The sequence below is a fragment of the Scomber japonicus genome, chromosome 1 (assembly GCF_027409825.1).
Source record: "Scomber japonicus isolate fScoJap1 chromosome 1, fScoJap1.pri, whole genome shotgun sequence".
Classification (NCBI taxonomy): domain Eukaryota; kingdom Metazoa; phylum Chordata; class Actinopteri; order Scombriformes; family Scombridae; genus Scomber; species Scomber japonicus.
Window position 1 is genome coordinate 17,670,660 of NC_070578.1, and position 15,170 is coordinate 17,685,829.

The 15,170-nt window shown below is 38.0% G+C and overlaps 2 protein-coding genes across 4 annotated transcripts; one reads left to right on the forward strand and one right to left on the reverse strand.

The window, feature by feature from the left end:
• Positions 1–125: 125 nt before the first annotated feature.
• Positions 126–11,285, reverse strand: hnrnph3 (heterogeneous nuclear ribonucleoprotein H3 (2H9)). Of its 3 annotated transcripts, none has more exons than XM_053339602.1 (11): positions 11,036–11,285; positions 7,037–7,129; positions 5,901–6,056; positions 5,406–5,549; positions 3,981–4,119; positions 3,023–3,222; positions 2,536–2,631; positions 2,004–2,116; positions 1,677–1,812; positions 1,403–1,459; positions 126–1,160 (listed from the first exon to the last, which is right to left on the reverse strand). In XM_053339602.1, the coding sequence occupies exons 2-11, from the start codon at positions 7,122–7,124 to the stop codon at positions 1,081–1,083; spliced, it is 1,209 nt and encodes a 402-aa protein (XP_053195577.1). In that variant the 5' UTR covers positions 7,125–7,129; positions 11,036–11,285; the 3' UTR covers positions 126–1,080. The 3 variants fall into 3 exon arrangements, with proteins under 3 accessions (XP_053195577.1, XP_053195510.1, XP_053195652.1); XM_053339535.1 differs by lacking the exon at positions 11,036–11,285 and adding an exon at positions 8,642–8,783; XM_053339677.1 differs by lacking the exon at positions 7,037–7,129.
• Positions 9,187–14,068, forward strand: LOC128380068 (phenazine biosynthesis-like domain-containing protein 1). Its single transcript, XM_053339797.1, has 10 exons — positions 9,187–9,409; positions 9,612–9,711; positions 11,292–11,390; positions 11,799–11,908; positions 12,102–12,131; positions 12,310–12,398; positions 12,672–12,763; positions 12,977–13,060; positions 13,396–13,458; positions 13,657–14,068. The coding sequence occupies exons 1-10, from the start codon at positions 9,326–9,328 to the stop codon at positions 13,767–13,769; spliced, it is 864 nt and encodes a 287-aa protein (XP_053195772.1). The 5' UTR covers positions 9,187–9,325; the 3' UTR covers positions 13,770–14,068.
• Positions 14,069–15,170: the final 1,102 nt, after the last annotated feature.

The window sequence follows — 15,170 nt, forward strand, 5'->3', positions numbered from 1 at the left end:
TTACCACAGATGATTTCCCCCCCCCCCTCTGATTTTAACAACTCACAGAAGATCCATTTATTTTCTTGTCTATCCAGATGTATTCTCAAACAAACACCTCATCAAAGATGTCAGGGACACAGAAAGAGAATTAAATATAAAATTTATTAGGCAAAATGTACAACAGCTGCATAAGCTATTTTACAGCTCAAATATAGAGACTTAATTTTACTTCCACTCTTTGAGAGTGGAATATAATATTCAACTTACTTTTAAATTCTGTAATGAACTGTGAAAACATTCATAAAAAACACATTGGCTCACATTTATCAAACTTTTCAAATAGCAAAGCTGATCTAAAATCACGTTCAAATCAGTGTGCGGCAGGACGGCTCAAAGATGTCATGAAAACAAGTAAGACTAGAGTGGATTAAATATTCCTCATGTTTTAACCAAGATTAAAAATTAGTTTATCACCAAAGGTTGCTTGTATTGTTTTGCCATTGCTGATTCCCACTGCTTCACCCAAATCAAAGCAGCGTTATCATTGAGTGACCGTGCAAATCTGTGTCTCCCTGCAGCATCTGTACTGACGGACATCTCCTGTAGTACAGTGAGATGGGGAAACAAGAATAACAGGGCAGTGAAAAACATATTCAGTTTCTGCCAGACCTCCAACACTTTGCAACAATGCAAATTTAGATATTTACAGGGCATAAACTGGTACGTAACATACATGTGTTTTTTGTGAATCATGACAAACTATATCTTCAATATCCAGTTTTTAAATGATATCCAATTAAAAAAAATATAAGAAAACATTTAAAAAATACAAACTAGAAGTTTCAATCAGCAATGCTGCTCCTATAAGTGCTTGCACATTTTCCTTTTGACAGGTTCTGTTCTTCATACGCTTTCAGGAATGATAGAACATGTTTAGTTTATTTCTGGTCTGCTCTCGTATCTGAGGTGAAGTTGTAGTGCGACCCTGCAGTAAAATGACTTGAAATCAGCTCTCCTGCTTAAAAACACTCAGGTAAATGTGGCCTCAAGAAAAGTAGGACAAACGTCAGGATGGATTGGAAGAGTGGGATGACGTCTTTAGTATGCACCTCGCAGCCCGCTGGTCCGTGAGCCTCCGCCCCCTCCTGAGTTACTGTAGTAACCACCGCTGCCACGACCTAAACCAATTGTAAGGAGATGGGTAAGTCAGTGTTCATCACCAGGACCTGAACAACTTTTGATGAATGAATCTGACTAAAATGCGAAGAACAAGCAACAAGCTTTTATTATACACATTTTCAGAATGCTAGTCACACCTTCATCATAGTTATTGGTACAAGATGTAGTGTTTAAAATACATCTGCAGACAGTGACAGTTATCAAGCTCTCATAGTAATAAGGAAAGTTGATGAAAACGTACTCATCTCAGCTGCCCCGCTGGCTGTTGAGTTTAGAAACAGCTCAATGTAACGATGCTCTGTGGAGAAAACCGCAATCATCACTCAGTTAGAAAACCTGAATTTATTCTGTTAATCAAATGACACCCACATATTGATTTCACAGTGTTTTGAGAATCTTTCCTGAGCAAAGAGTTCCTGACACTGTTGTGAAAAAGTGTTTTTTCATTATAAATATAACTGCGTGAAAAATGTGAGAACCAAGTTAAGGCTAGAGGAGAAGAAGAGAGGACATACGCATGTGGTTCTTGTCTTTGGACATGGCTGCCACAGCGTCTTCATGGGAGCGGAACTCCACATCAGCCTCTCCAGTTGACTTGCCGTTTGGAGCCACGTCAATGTGGACCCGCATTGGGTTTAATGGAGAGAAGAACTAAAAGAAAAAGAAGAAGAAAAAGACGACATTTACACAGAGATACAAATAGTTTTTTTTAAATGACAGAGACATCAAGGATGTGAATTAACAGTGACATCTTTAATCGGGTTCCATAATGCCTAATTGCTTCAAATCTATCAAGAGAAATAATCAAAGTAACCAGTGTGTGTGTTTTTATGTGTTCTCACTTTAGCAATGTCTCCCTCCGTGGCACGGAAAGGCAAACCCCTCATATGGACAAAATGGCCACTGTGGAAACCTGAGCCACTTTCACTTTGACTGTAGCCGTGGCCTCCCATCCCTGAGCCAAAACACACAATCACATCCACAGATCACAAACACAACCTCTGGAAATGTAAGAGAGAGAAGTACTGGAAGGTAATCTGATACACAACTGATATCATTAAAGCATACTGTAAAAGTATAAACTTTTTTTGAAGTCATTAATGCTATTAAAAACTGTGAAATCTTCATAAAGAAGGTGTCATGGCTTCCTTTATCCTCATCAACACTGTAAAACTTAAACATGTTGAGGTGTCAAATACTTATATATAGTGATACAATCTAAAATAAAGAGTAATAAAAATGTGGACAAATTAATTATTGGGAAACATGTAGCAGTGGTGCTATTTTGCAAATACTAATGGAGTTTAACTGACATGAATCAGTGTTTCTAAATGCCAGACTCTTGAGGGCAAAAATCAATAAATTGGACTTTACCTCTTCCTCCCCTTTCTCCTCTCACCCGTTCATCAAACATGCCGTTGCCAAAGCTGTAGTTGTTGAAACCATTGTAGTTGTCAAAGCTGCCATAACCTGAACGCAGACACACACACACACACACAGAGCAAGACTGTAAAACACACACAGAAAACAACACAATGACGCAGCAACAATTGCTCCACAGATTTGAATAGAAGGCAGACTGGAAAACAAAACTTTTCCGTTGGCTCAGAAAAAGGAAATAATGACATCATCTATACAGCACAGTGAACCTACTGGTCAACAAAACTTGTTTTAGAGACCTGGCTTGTAAACCAGTGAGCTGAGTAAGACTTATTTGGTGAATATTCAAGTCTGCTAATGTAAATGATGTAAATAAACTACTGTATAGAATTAATAACTTAATTACTAATAATATTGGCAAAAGAAACTGAAGTTCTGAATTGCTTTCTGTATCGGATTAGGACTTCTCCTGTATGCTTACCTCCTCCATAGCCCCCTCCACTCCTCATGGTGTCCATCAGAGCTGCACCACGGCCAGGCCCGGGCCCAAAAAACCCTCCCCTGGGGCCCCCCATCATGGGTCTATCGTATGGACCTGGTCTCTGGCCTCCCATCCCCCGTCGGGGAACCTCATAGTAGGCTCTGATCTCGTTACGACTGCTCTTAAAAATCTCTATATACCTGCAATATGAGAGGCCCGTGGGGTGAGGGAGGGGCAGAGGAGACGGTTAAGGTGAAGAAATGGCTTAGCGCGGGTAACATACATACATATGATTTACAGAGAGAGAAGATTAACACACAAAGAGACAAATATTCTAAATAGTGGTCTAAGCTGTTTTAGCCTGGAGCTGAAGTGTTTGAGTGACAGACCAAGCTGGTCAAAAGCTCATCATTAACTGGGCTTAGGGCTGTAGTAAAGGATTTTTACCTCACCAAGCTGCCTTGACTGTCCTAAAACTTAATCCCCACATTATATTATGTGTATAATTAATATATGAAAGGATAAAAAGAAAGTGCCAGAATAATGATCTAATACACCCACATTCTGGTCTAATACAGTTAAAAAGAGCTCCCAGGTCTTAAATAGCCATCAATAAACTGTCTATGACATTATATCATCACACCACCTTTAACTCAAAGATTAGATACATGATCTTTCATCCCAATATTCAACATGTTACCATAATAACAATGCATAAACCCATTATACCCCATCCCATTAGCATATTAATACATTTTATATAACACACCCAATTAATTTACCCATTTTACCATAGTTATTCTAGCAGACCAACCCATGCTTATCATTCAACCTTAAGTGTAATAGAAACCATCCCGTAAATTATAATTATACCATAATTACTCTAATATGACCACCCAGTAAGTACTATAATAGAAGCCCAACCCAATCCAGCCCGTCCCTTCCCCGTCTGTCCCACCTGTGCCCTATTCTTTCCTTGTGTTTCCCCAGAGCCTTTTCTGCTATCTCCTTTGAGGCAAACTGCACGAAGGCTTCCCCTGTGCTCCTCCCCTGGTAGTCCACTGGCAGAGTAATCCCATTTGGCACGATTCTCAACCCTTCAACCCAAGCACACATAAATACATAGGTCGGTAGGTAGACTGATAGATAGTTATAGATAGAACAACACCCACTGCATCACTGGAGCTTTCAGGATTAATTAAGGTCATGATAACAAATAAATAGCAGCTGCAGTATTTGATAGGACTGGATTTCTGGAAAAAAAAGGGGGCATCTCAGAGGACTGAAGTCACACTTGTAATGTGACCAGTAGAGAAATGAATCACATACTGGCCTGGAGTCAGCTTATGCCACATTATTAGAGGGATGTAGAGGATTTCTTCTCTCTGATACACTACTGAATTTTGGTCAGCAGATTAATTAGTGCTGAGTGAAGCTACTCCATAATAATTATTTAGTGTTGATCATCATAGATCAAGGCTGCCAGTAAGCAGAATCACAGTACTGACCCCAGATCAGTGTCATGGGACTGTCTCCCCTCAGCCAAACCAGCCCAGCCCATTCTATAGTTTAACCTGCTAATGCATGACATCTAGATCATACAGGACAAACATGCTCAATAATATGCTTACATAACACTAACACAGTAAAATTCATACTAACAATTTATAACAAGGACAGGTTAGTCAACACAGTATGACTATACTACAAGAAATAAACAAAAATCAGGCCTTTGGGCCATGACACACAGACACCAGTATGCAGGTATGTAATCCTGCCTACCACAGGAACAGTAATTAATGGTAAATAAAGGTAAATTATCAGTGTGTAATATAAAAAAAAGTGAAAAGATAAAATGTTGGAAAAACCGTCTACATTGAATGTTACTGTATGTTGTTTTTGCAGAGTGTTGAGCTGAGTGGAAAGCACTATATAAAAATCAGCTGGGATTTCATTTGGATTGTTCACGATAAAAATCACATTTCTGTTTAAGAAAGGCCCTGTAAATGTTTATCAGTACTGAATTAAATTTTCCCTTAAATGTTGACTTTTTTTAATTGATATTAGTGTACAAGACCAATTCTAATTATATTGTCTAATTATAACCATGTTGTATTTTATGCCAAGCGAGTCAGAGTCTACATGCATCTGATGTTTCTTTTAATGAGTTTGTCTCATTTAACTCTTGCACTGCAGGTCTAGATGTGAGTTCTATCAGCTCCACGACACCCTTATACTGTAGTTTCAACAGTGACAAAAACTGCAAACAGCCTGTCTATAAACACTATCCCTGAGGTTGACATAAATTGTGCAATATCAGGACAATTTAATAGCAATTAGACAAAGGTTTATACAAAGATTGTAAGTGCAAATGTTGATGTACCTGAAAAGAACTGAACAATCTCTTCCTTGCTGCAGCCAAAGGGCAGGCCTCTAAGTCTCAGCATGCAGCCACTGCAGCTATCATAGTCAGCAGGACCGCTACGTTTCAGCACCCAGTCCATCTCACTACGGTTTGACTTGAACACTGATTCAGACACACAGACAGATGAACAAACACGTCATCTGAAAGTCAATCTAGAAACACACCTTTTTCAGAGAGTATATAAAAATCTTATCCCACACACAAATAAGCTAAAAAAAATAAATATATATATATATATATGTATAATACAGTGTGATATATGAAATATATCTCTTCTCAATATCGCAGAGCCAAAGTTTTTACATATGAGGCAAACACACAGGCAATAACAGCTCCAAAGTAAACTGATGAGATAGCAAAGTAATTTGGACTAATCCAAAAATACAAACATTACAGAAGGAGATCAGAACACCTCTCAGTGGTCAGCCTGCTGTACCAGTTTTTGTTGCTTACCCTCTATGTATCGGTGTCCCATGTATTTACGGTCCTTGGCAAGGGCATTCTTGAAATCCTCAGCTGTTTTCAGCTCAATAAATGCTTCTCCACTGGGACGGCCTTCTTTGGAGTAGGTGAAACACACTCCGTTTACTTTTCCCACAATGTCACAGTCTGCAAAAAACAACAACATTGATGAGATTTCTTTAAAAGAAACACAACACATTTTTCCCTGTCAAAAGAAAAACATACCATTGAGGATACAATTCAAATATTTCTAATTTTAAATCATTAACTGTTTATAAAAGCAATTTTCCCTTTTTTCCCAGGTTTTATGTACAATGGACCTTGACTGCTGTCTTAACTGCTGGTCATTTAGATTTTTTAAATAAAAATCGTGTTGACTGGCTGGAACATTATCTAGTCTAGTTGTTTGTAAAATGTTGTAGTAGGTTGAGAGGACTTGTGCACACAGACTTGAATCAAATGTCCATCAGACCAGCTATGAACCCTAACCCTAACCCAGCACTGGGTTGTTAGCCCTGTGCCCAAACTCCAACCTGGAGGACAGGTGGATTGCACTTTGTCTGGCCTCTACCCTTCGACATGACAGACTGGGATGTCCCTACCAGGAGACTGAGCTCCTGCTAATATGGCTAGAGTGGATTAATTGAGGGGCACAAACCCCCCAACCACAACAAGGGAGAAGCATCATGCAAAGAGAAACAAGATGAGATCACAAGAATTGCCCATCATTGAACACCTGAAGGAAGGCATAACACAGGAAGGCCCAAAGAAACCTGGCATTGCCCAGTGGAGAGATAACTGACCGCCCTGCAGCAGGCCTGGGGTACCATTCAAATATTTACCCTAAACAGATAAGAGTGGATATCTTTGTTGCTGTCCTACATGCCAGTAGGCATAAAAGGTAGTAAGTAATTACTTACAGTTTTCTGTCAATTAAGAATATTCAGTGGTATTAAAAATAACATATTCCGAGCAAGGATTAACGGGTGTAATAAATAATAAAAATGTTAACAAAAATGGAAAATAGACATGTCTATTATTTTATCATTTTAACCATGGTTCCACTAACTTACAATTTTGTAACTCTACTCTCACTTTAGGCTGTAAAGATGTGTGCGTGTTCTCACCAGAGAAGAAACTGGCCACCTCCTCCTGCGTGCAGGACCAGGGAAGTCCTCTGATCCTAACCACATAACCCTCTTCGTTCAAAGACATCCTCGCTGCCAGAGGAAGCACAAAACAACAGTGACACATTAATTCATGTTTAAAAGTCACTATAATGTAGTTATAGGCAGGTATAAGTTAATTAATGCATTTGTCCATGACTATAACTCCTCCTGTAGGCCCCATAAGTGCAGGCAGGTGTATAAACAGATTATGAATGATATTTTATATTATCATAACTGTGTAATACTATAAGCCTCAATAGGAGAAGATTTTTTGACAAATACTCATTAATGGTGTGTTACAAACAAGTTATTAAATGTATACATGGTGCTTATAAATGTTAAATAGGAGGACTTAAGTAAGTACTTTTGTAAAGTACAGCTACTTGGCCTGAACCCATTACACCATCTCTGTTACTGTCATTTATTGGTCTAACAATTCTGCCAAGACTTATCTGTGCTTACATTGGCTGAACTTTCTAATATGTACTTTGTTTGACATCTGTTTGCTCAGTTATAATTATAAATGGAGTAGGAGCTGTCATGGACCTATGACACATGCATATCACTTGCAGATATCTTTAATATCTTCAGTCTCTAATAATACAATGCACAAAATCCTCTCTGCAGGAGGCATTGAATGGTACTATAAACAGCTCAAACTGTTCTGTCATTCAAATGAACAGGACCAAAGGATTATTTGACATGGACAAATGAGCTAATCATTGAGCTTTTTTTTTGCTTATCCGTTTTATTTTGTGTGTGCATGTATATACAGATGTATATATACCTACTGTACGTGTGTATGCATGTATATGTGTAAATGAATGTCCCCTTGTCTATATATATGTATATGCACCATTATAATAGCCTACTGAACTTTTATATTGCATTATTATGTATTAACTATAAAATATATAAATATTGTAAGAATACTTTAAATATGAACATCATAGATAAGCAAATGTAAGTGTAGGTATAATGCACTCTAGCATTAAAGTATCAAATAAAATAAACTGTTTAGTGCCCTGCTGACAACTAAATAGCCAGACGACAGCATTGTACCAGTAATTATAAATGGTATGTAACAGCAGAACCTTCAGAGGAAGACTTATTTTTTATGACTAACGCTGTAATGCAAAAAAAGTGCAGCTACCATAGAAACTTTAATGCAGTAATAATGTTTGTTACTTCCTCGTCTCAGATGTCACTAAGTGTTGATGTATAAGAGGTTTGTAAGCTAACGTAACAACTTCAAGACACCGACACACTATCAAACGTTACCTACTTGCAGGTAAAGTTACCTCTGTACTCTAATATGTCACAATCAGGATGCAGGATTAGCTAATGAAGCTAACGTAGCTTGACGTGCTAATGTTAGCTTTTATATCAATAGCAGCTAGCCGCTAAGGCTAACTCCAGGACACTGACAGCGGTCAAACCTAGGAGGCAGACTAGTTCAACCCCTGACGGCCGTGCGCTGTCACCGGGTATAAACATGCACACAGAGATAGACATATATCAGACGTCAGTGACAAATGTCTGAAAACAGTGAAATAGTCTCACAATCTTCTCTTGTCCCCGGTCTCGAGCCTCAGGTGACTCTGGTCTCCTGCCAGCAAACACGCTCAGGTATGATGTCGCGAGACTTGCAGTGCATGAAATAAATGACATTTGAGCCTCAGCCTATAATAAAAATACACTATCTGATTGAGTTAAAGTCCTTTAGCGAGTAAATGCGCTAAAATAGGATTATTTTATTATTACAGTGCATTTCTGCCGCATAAAATGTACCTTTTAGTGCATTTAGTTGAAAATGCCCATGAAACTTTTTTCTAGGAATGTAGCCTAATAAAGTCAATTAACTACGACAGAGTACTAGTGTCAAACCGAAAACAACGAGATTTCACTATATTTAGAGAATTAGGTAGTAATCAGTAAGTAATGTTACGACAAAAAAGTTGTAATATTATGGGAATAAACTACACAATGACAATGATAATTTAACAATAGCTAATAATAACTGGTCTCCAACACAAAGCGTCTGAACACCTGACAGTCCTGCTAATGAAAACATGGTGTGAAAATGTGACAACCCCGACGGTGACCACGCTGTTTGGTTTCAGCTGGGGGGAAAACTCCTGAAAACAAACAGACTGGGTTGAAAGTCCATCTAGATCTCCTGTGTGAAACCCCACGGTCACCACTGCAGACGCCTTACATTTTCAGCCATTTTCACAAGATTTTACAATGGAGATTCCAGTATTTACTCTGGATTCTTTCACCAATTTACCTTTCAAGGGAAACCCAGCTGCAGTTTGTCCGCTGATGCATGTGAGTAAGATAAAGGTTACACATATAGGCGTCATGAGGGCCTGCATGAGAGTTATACAATCTAATTAAGTAATCTAGATACTGTGGCTCTGGTTGTTTGCTCAAATACCATAGGAATTTTCAGTTAGCAAAGTTTTGGTTGTTTCACATGATTACACCACTTGTTGCATCTATGCGTCATCACAAATTGTGTTTCTAACAGGAGCTGACTGATGAATTGTATCAGAGGATAGCAGCAGAGATAAACCTGTCAGAAACAGCTTTCATCACCAGAATCAGACCCTCTGACGACTTCACCAAGGGTCAGATAAGATCATTTATAGGCCTGTATTTAATATGTGTGACCATCATGCCATTTATTTCATATCAGGATAGATTTGTTACAAGGATTTCTGGGACAGGTTAATTTAGAAATCAACTTAATGCTGCCCTCTACTTCAATGTACTGTCCATTATTGTTGATTTACATGAGGATAAAAGTAGACTGCTGTAATACAAAATAAATGACATGTTAACTATAAAATATAAGAATGAATATCCAAGTACCTGCTAGTACCCAATGTATGCTGCAACACTGACTGTAAATATGACACATGCTATTGTTAGAACCTTTCCCACTAATGGGGCAAAAATGCACACTTTGGCATGACAGAGAAAACAATGAAGCCACTAAATTCAAAATAATTATAAAGGTTTTTTCAAAATTGCATTGATGATACTGGAGGAAAGATAATATGGTCACCACAAAACATTATGATTCAGCCTCTGGGCACTATTAATATCCACAATAAATATCCCATTAGACAAAAAAAGAAAAAAATACAAAGAAAGTATGCTGAATGGGCACAACGTGACATACTGCGTTGTTGAGGGTTCAGTGCACAAGTGCAGCTGCTGTCTGAACAGGTACACATCTAAAGTAAGAAACACTAAAGAAAGTGCAGGTCATATCTGGAAGAAACAATTGAAGAAAACTTAGTTACTGATTTTGTTATCAGAGTACAAATTGGAATAAAGACAAACATCGACTGATTAAACTACTGACTTCAAGTCTTAATACACATGATCTTATTGCAGGTAATAAAGAGCCTATAAAGGAACAAAGGTAAAATAAGTCAGGTACAGTTAAAATATTGTGGTTGCAGATGAAAGGACGCAGCCGTGTGCCTCTGTATGTTGTTTTAAAACCACAGCCTGAAAACATGATCTCAGCAGTCTGACAGGTAACAACACACAGCTAAGACTTGCATTGTTGAGAAAGTACAATGACATTAGCTGTCAGTTAAAAATGCATAGTGCAGTCACTCCGTTTTGACAAGTGATACAGCTGCACAGAGAGGAGTGTCAATGTTATTTACACACAGCTGAAGAAACTCTTAGCATTTTAACCAAGCTAACTATATACAACTTAAATAGGTGTCATACCGTGAATAACACATAGTATGTGCACTTCAGGAAGACTACGGTAACCTGCTGTCCTACACCTTACATGCTATAAACAAATAAAACCCTTTAAAAAAAAAAGAAGGTACATTTCCTTTAAAATGTAATTGAAAACAATTTTACAAAATGACATTTTAACTGGATAAACTATATGCATACTAATAAGAAATAGGCTTACTTTACCTTAAAGACTGATCACATGCAGTCACCCCAGAATTTAGTTTGAATTATGGATTCACTGATTGTACACATTAACACAACACACAGGTATTTTGTGTGGTATTATAAACTTCCCTTTATAGGTCTAGGTCTAAAAGTTGAATCAAACACTTTTTTGCAGTGTTGTGTGTCTTTAAATGTCAGGCTCTGTGGACAATTACATGTTCTTTTAAGTGCTGTGTGTTAAAGTTTCTGTCTGTCAATGTGAAATGATTAACAGCATCAAGGTTCTGCCTTCGATGGTTCACACCCACCACTGAGGTCAATCTGTGTGGTCATGCCACTCTGGCTGCTGCAGCAGTGCTGTTCAAGTACAAGAGTAAGACACAAGAACACACACACACACACACACACACACACACACACACACACACACACACACACACACACACACACACACACACACACACACACACACACACACACACACACACACACACACACACACACACACACACACACACACACAGCTTGATACACAAGACAAAGCCAACAAGTAATTCAACCAGAAACCACTGGTAAATATTTTTGTAATTGCATCTTAAAATAACAAGTTGCCCTGATATTGTTAAGACTTTACATGTAATACACAATACAGCTGAATACAAGTGTGAGCAAAGTGCTGTTAGCAAATACCTCCTCATTATTCACTTCCATCTTAATACCTGAATAAACCTGATATCAGCCAGCCTGTATGAATAATGTGTGTATGTTTTAAATTTGTTAGAAAACGTGAATAGCACATTGGTGTTTGAGACTAAGAGTGGAGAGCTGCTCGTCACCCAGCAGGGGGAAGGCTTTGTCATGGATTTTCCTCTCAACCCACCTACCAAGCAGGTACAATATGAAGTTAGATAAACACAGCTGGGCAATTCTGGCAGTTATTTGTCTAAAGATGTGTTTTCATGCCAAAAAGTGACAGCAAGATTTTCCAGAATCTTTTTTTCCCCCCAGGAACTTTGCAAAATATTCAAAAAGAATACAAAATGCTATACTCTTACATATTTCTTTCTGAATCTTTTTTGCCCAGGATCCCAATGAATTTAGAGACATCATCAAGGTCAGTAAAAACTAAACAGACACCTCCTCTTTGTGGGAGTCAACATGTTTTACAGCACTGACTCTTGCTTCACTGTTCATGTGAACCCAATAATATGTAAAGTACATGTCAGTGTGGTTACATTATTGTGTTTTAATGTGCTCACTTCACGGTCTCTGCTACTTTATGTGCATTATAGGTGGCATTAGGAGACCGACCAGTCCAGGAGGTTCATCTGAACTCAACCACTAAGAAACTGCTGGTTAGACTGCCTGACGACTGTGACAGGTTGACACACACACACACACAAGTTAATACTAAAGACAGTCAGGAATGGATGAAATGTATGGTGAATTGGTGAGCAGCTCACTTTCAAACATCCACTCAGTTACACACCTTCACACTGGGGTATTACTGAGTCTCATATTGGTCCTTGAGCAGCACCACGGGAGAAATACGGACGTTTGCCTTTGTGGGACGCTGATTTCTCCTTCAGCTAACCTTCCAGACACAAACTTGTCTATTTTCTAAATCTATGTGCTGCATGTGTATTCTCTACAGGTCAGTGCTAACTAGTCTGAAAATCGACAGTACCGCTCTTGAATGCAGTGAGAGGAGTGGGAGAGTGAAAGGTCTAATCATCACTATGAAAGGTAACTCAAGATTAAAATAAAAAATACATTAAAATGGCCATGTTAAACCCTTCATTAGTTAGGCTGTGTGTCTATTTGATGCATTTCAATTTCCACTAAAGGTTTGTGCAAGTTTGTCAGTGAATATTGCATGTTAACAGACTTCTGTTGAGAGCAGTCAGAAATGTTCAATCAAAACATCCTGCCCTTAATATATTTGTATGGTGACTTTAGGATCTCCAGAATGCCAGCCAGGATATGACTTTTACTCCAGGTATTTTGCTCCGTGGGCCGGTATCCCAGAGGATCCTGTCACTGGTAGGATCAATACTACAGTACAACTTATACTGTCCCCCTCTTCCTCCTCAATTACCATGATTATCATCATGTATCTAACAAAATTACTTTTGGGTGCGAGGGGGGTTCAAGAGCTTGTGTTATTATGTAAAGCACATTGAGTTGCCATTGTGTATGAAATGCGCTATATAAATAAAACTGCCTTGCCTTGCCTTGCCTTATTAGTCAGGATAATTCAGTCATACACATTTACATAACACATAGAAATAGTTTCAGATGTCTAGCACTCATGTCGTTATTTGAGACTTACCCTCATAATTTTGCAAGTTTCTAGTCTTGTCTTTTCTGTCCTGCAGGTTCTGCCCACACTGTACTTGGAAGCTACTGGTCTGAGAAACTTGGAAAGAATAAATTGTTGGGTAAATAATAAAATTAACTCCATACTGTTGACACTACAACTCTTAAGAACGTGAGATTTAAAAAGGTTACAAGGCAAAGTCTTTTACTAACCCTTACAAAGGACAGAATGATGTTGTTTCACACCACTGTATATAAAGGATACCCATTACTACTGAACTATACTGACACTTCTATTATTGCTCTGTGTGTTTATGCAGCTTACCAGTGCTCCAAACGAGGTGGGGAGCTGGAACTAAAAGTGAGAGACGATGGAAGAATCAACATAGCTGGACAGGTTGTCACTGTGCTGCAGGGAACAATCACAGTATAACCAAAGACAGGTGGAGGCTAACAGGGACATTCACCATGTAACCAGCAAGGAAACAGACGGAGGCTTTGTACCCTTTGATGAAAACAAGGTTTAAATAAAAGGGGAAAAATTAGACTTTTGTGCATAGTGGTCAATCTGATAATGAAACACATGACAGCATACTACAACATCTCACATTTAGTTAGGGTTTTTATTATTATTCCTTCGCATGTGACAACCCATAGGGCAATATTTACAAGATATAAGAATAAAAAACATAAAAAACACAGCAAACAAAGAAATTAAAATCACACATTGTGTTCAGTTTGATACAGTTAGCCTTGTGGCGTTATCAGGCATACTCAGGCTGCAACTAAATTATTTCATTGCCAGTTAATGTGTTCTCAATAGTGAATTGTTTATGAAATGTTTTCTAATGAAATTAACTGTCATCAGAAAAGGAAAAACAGCAACGTTACACAGTTTTAAATCTGGAACAAAAAAAAAGGTATTTGGTATTTTTGCTTAAAAAATGACTGAAACCATTAATCAATTAACAAAATATCTGCAGATTAACTTTCTGACAATCTATTAATCGACTCTTTGTTGTAGCACTACTGGTCACCTTACTGAATAAGAATTTAGAAATAGTCATCATTCAGCATTCTGCAATTTATTTGCAGGATATTACAATGGCAGAAATTATTTGAGCTGAGTATTTTATTCTACTGGTTTCTTGTAAATTCTCTGAGTTTTAATTTAATTAATTTATCACACCATCATGACTGGTATTTTCCTTTGTAACTGTTCTGCCTTAGGGCAGCTTTAGGTCTGTTGGCCCATTCTACAAACACAAAGGAACTGAGAGATTACTCAAAGCATGGTTTGACTTTAGTTTTTGCCGTCACTCACAATATGATGTTCTTAAATTAAAAATAAAACAATTTATACAACATATTCCAGTTAATCTTTTTACAGGTTGAATTGAGCACTGCTGATGTGAGACCTGTAAGAAATGTCTCTTTTTCTTGCGGTATATATTAAATCCAGTCATCTACAGCCTGTCTACTAAATAAATTAGACAATTCAGTCGACATCTCTCTTTATAAAAGCTGAGGTTTGAGCTGGAAAATGTGTTGTATAGATATGGGGATATAGTCATTCTGCATTGTGGTTAATGTGAGATACAGTACAGCTACAGGACTAGTCGAGAGTTTGGACACACTTTCTCACACTTCTGTAGTTATTTGTCTTGGAGCCTTTATTACAGTTAAGTGAACAACTTTCTGAGCTTATCTGACTGTTGCTATTGTTTTAGCTGAGTGAACTGAACTATGGATAACCCTTAACTATCTGTTTAGGCTCCATACTGACATTACTGATGACGTGTGGTTCTATGTGTGTGTCTAAGTATCAATAGTC

What these genes read in the sequence shown, in the direction of transcription:
- LOC128380068 (XM_053339797.1), top strand. Translation starts at nt 9,326, where the DNA reads ATGGAGATTCCAGTATTTACTCTGGATTCTTTCACCAATTTACCTTTC. An exon ending in AATTTAGAGACATCATCAAG is followed by an intron (nt 12,132 to 12,309) that starts GTCAGTAAAAAC and finishes TGTGCATTATAG; the next exon opens with GTGGCATTAGGAGACCGACC. An exon ending in TCTAATCATCACTATGAAAG is followed by an intron (nt 12,764 to 12,976) that starts GTAACTCAAGAT and finishes TGGTGACTTTAG; the next exon opens with GATCTCCAGAATGCCAGCCA.
- hnrnph3 (XM_053339602.1), bottom strand. Translation starts at nt 7,124, where the DNA reads ATGTCTTTGAACGAAGAGGGTTATGTGGTTAGGATCAGAGGACTTCCC. An exon ending in TGGAGGGGGCTATGGAGGAG is followed by an intron (nt 2,632 to 3,022) that starts GTAAGCATACAG and finishes GTCTGCGTTCAG; the next exon opens with GTTATGGCAGCTTTGACAAC. An exon ending in CAGCGGGGCAGCTGAGATGA is followed by an intron (nt 1,161 to 1,402) that starts GTACGTTTTCAT and finishes CAATTGGTTTAG; the next exon opens with GTCGTGGCAGCGGTGGTTAC.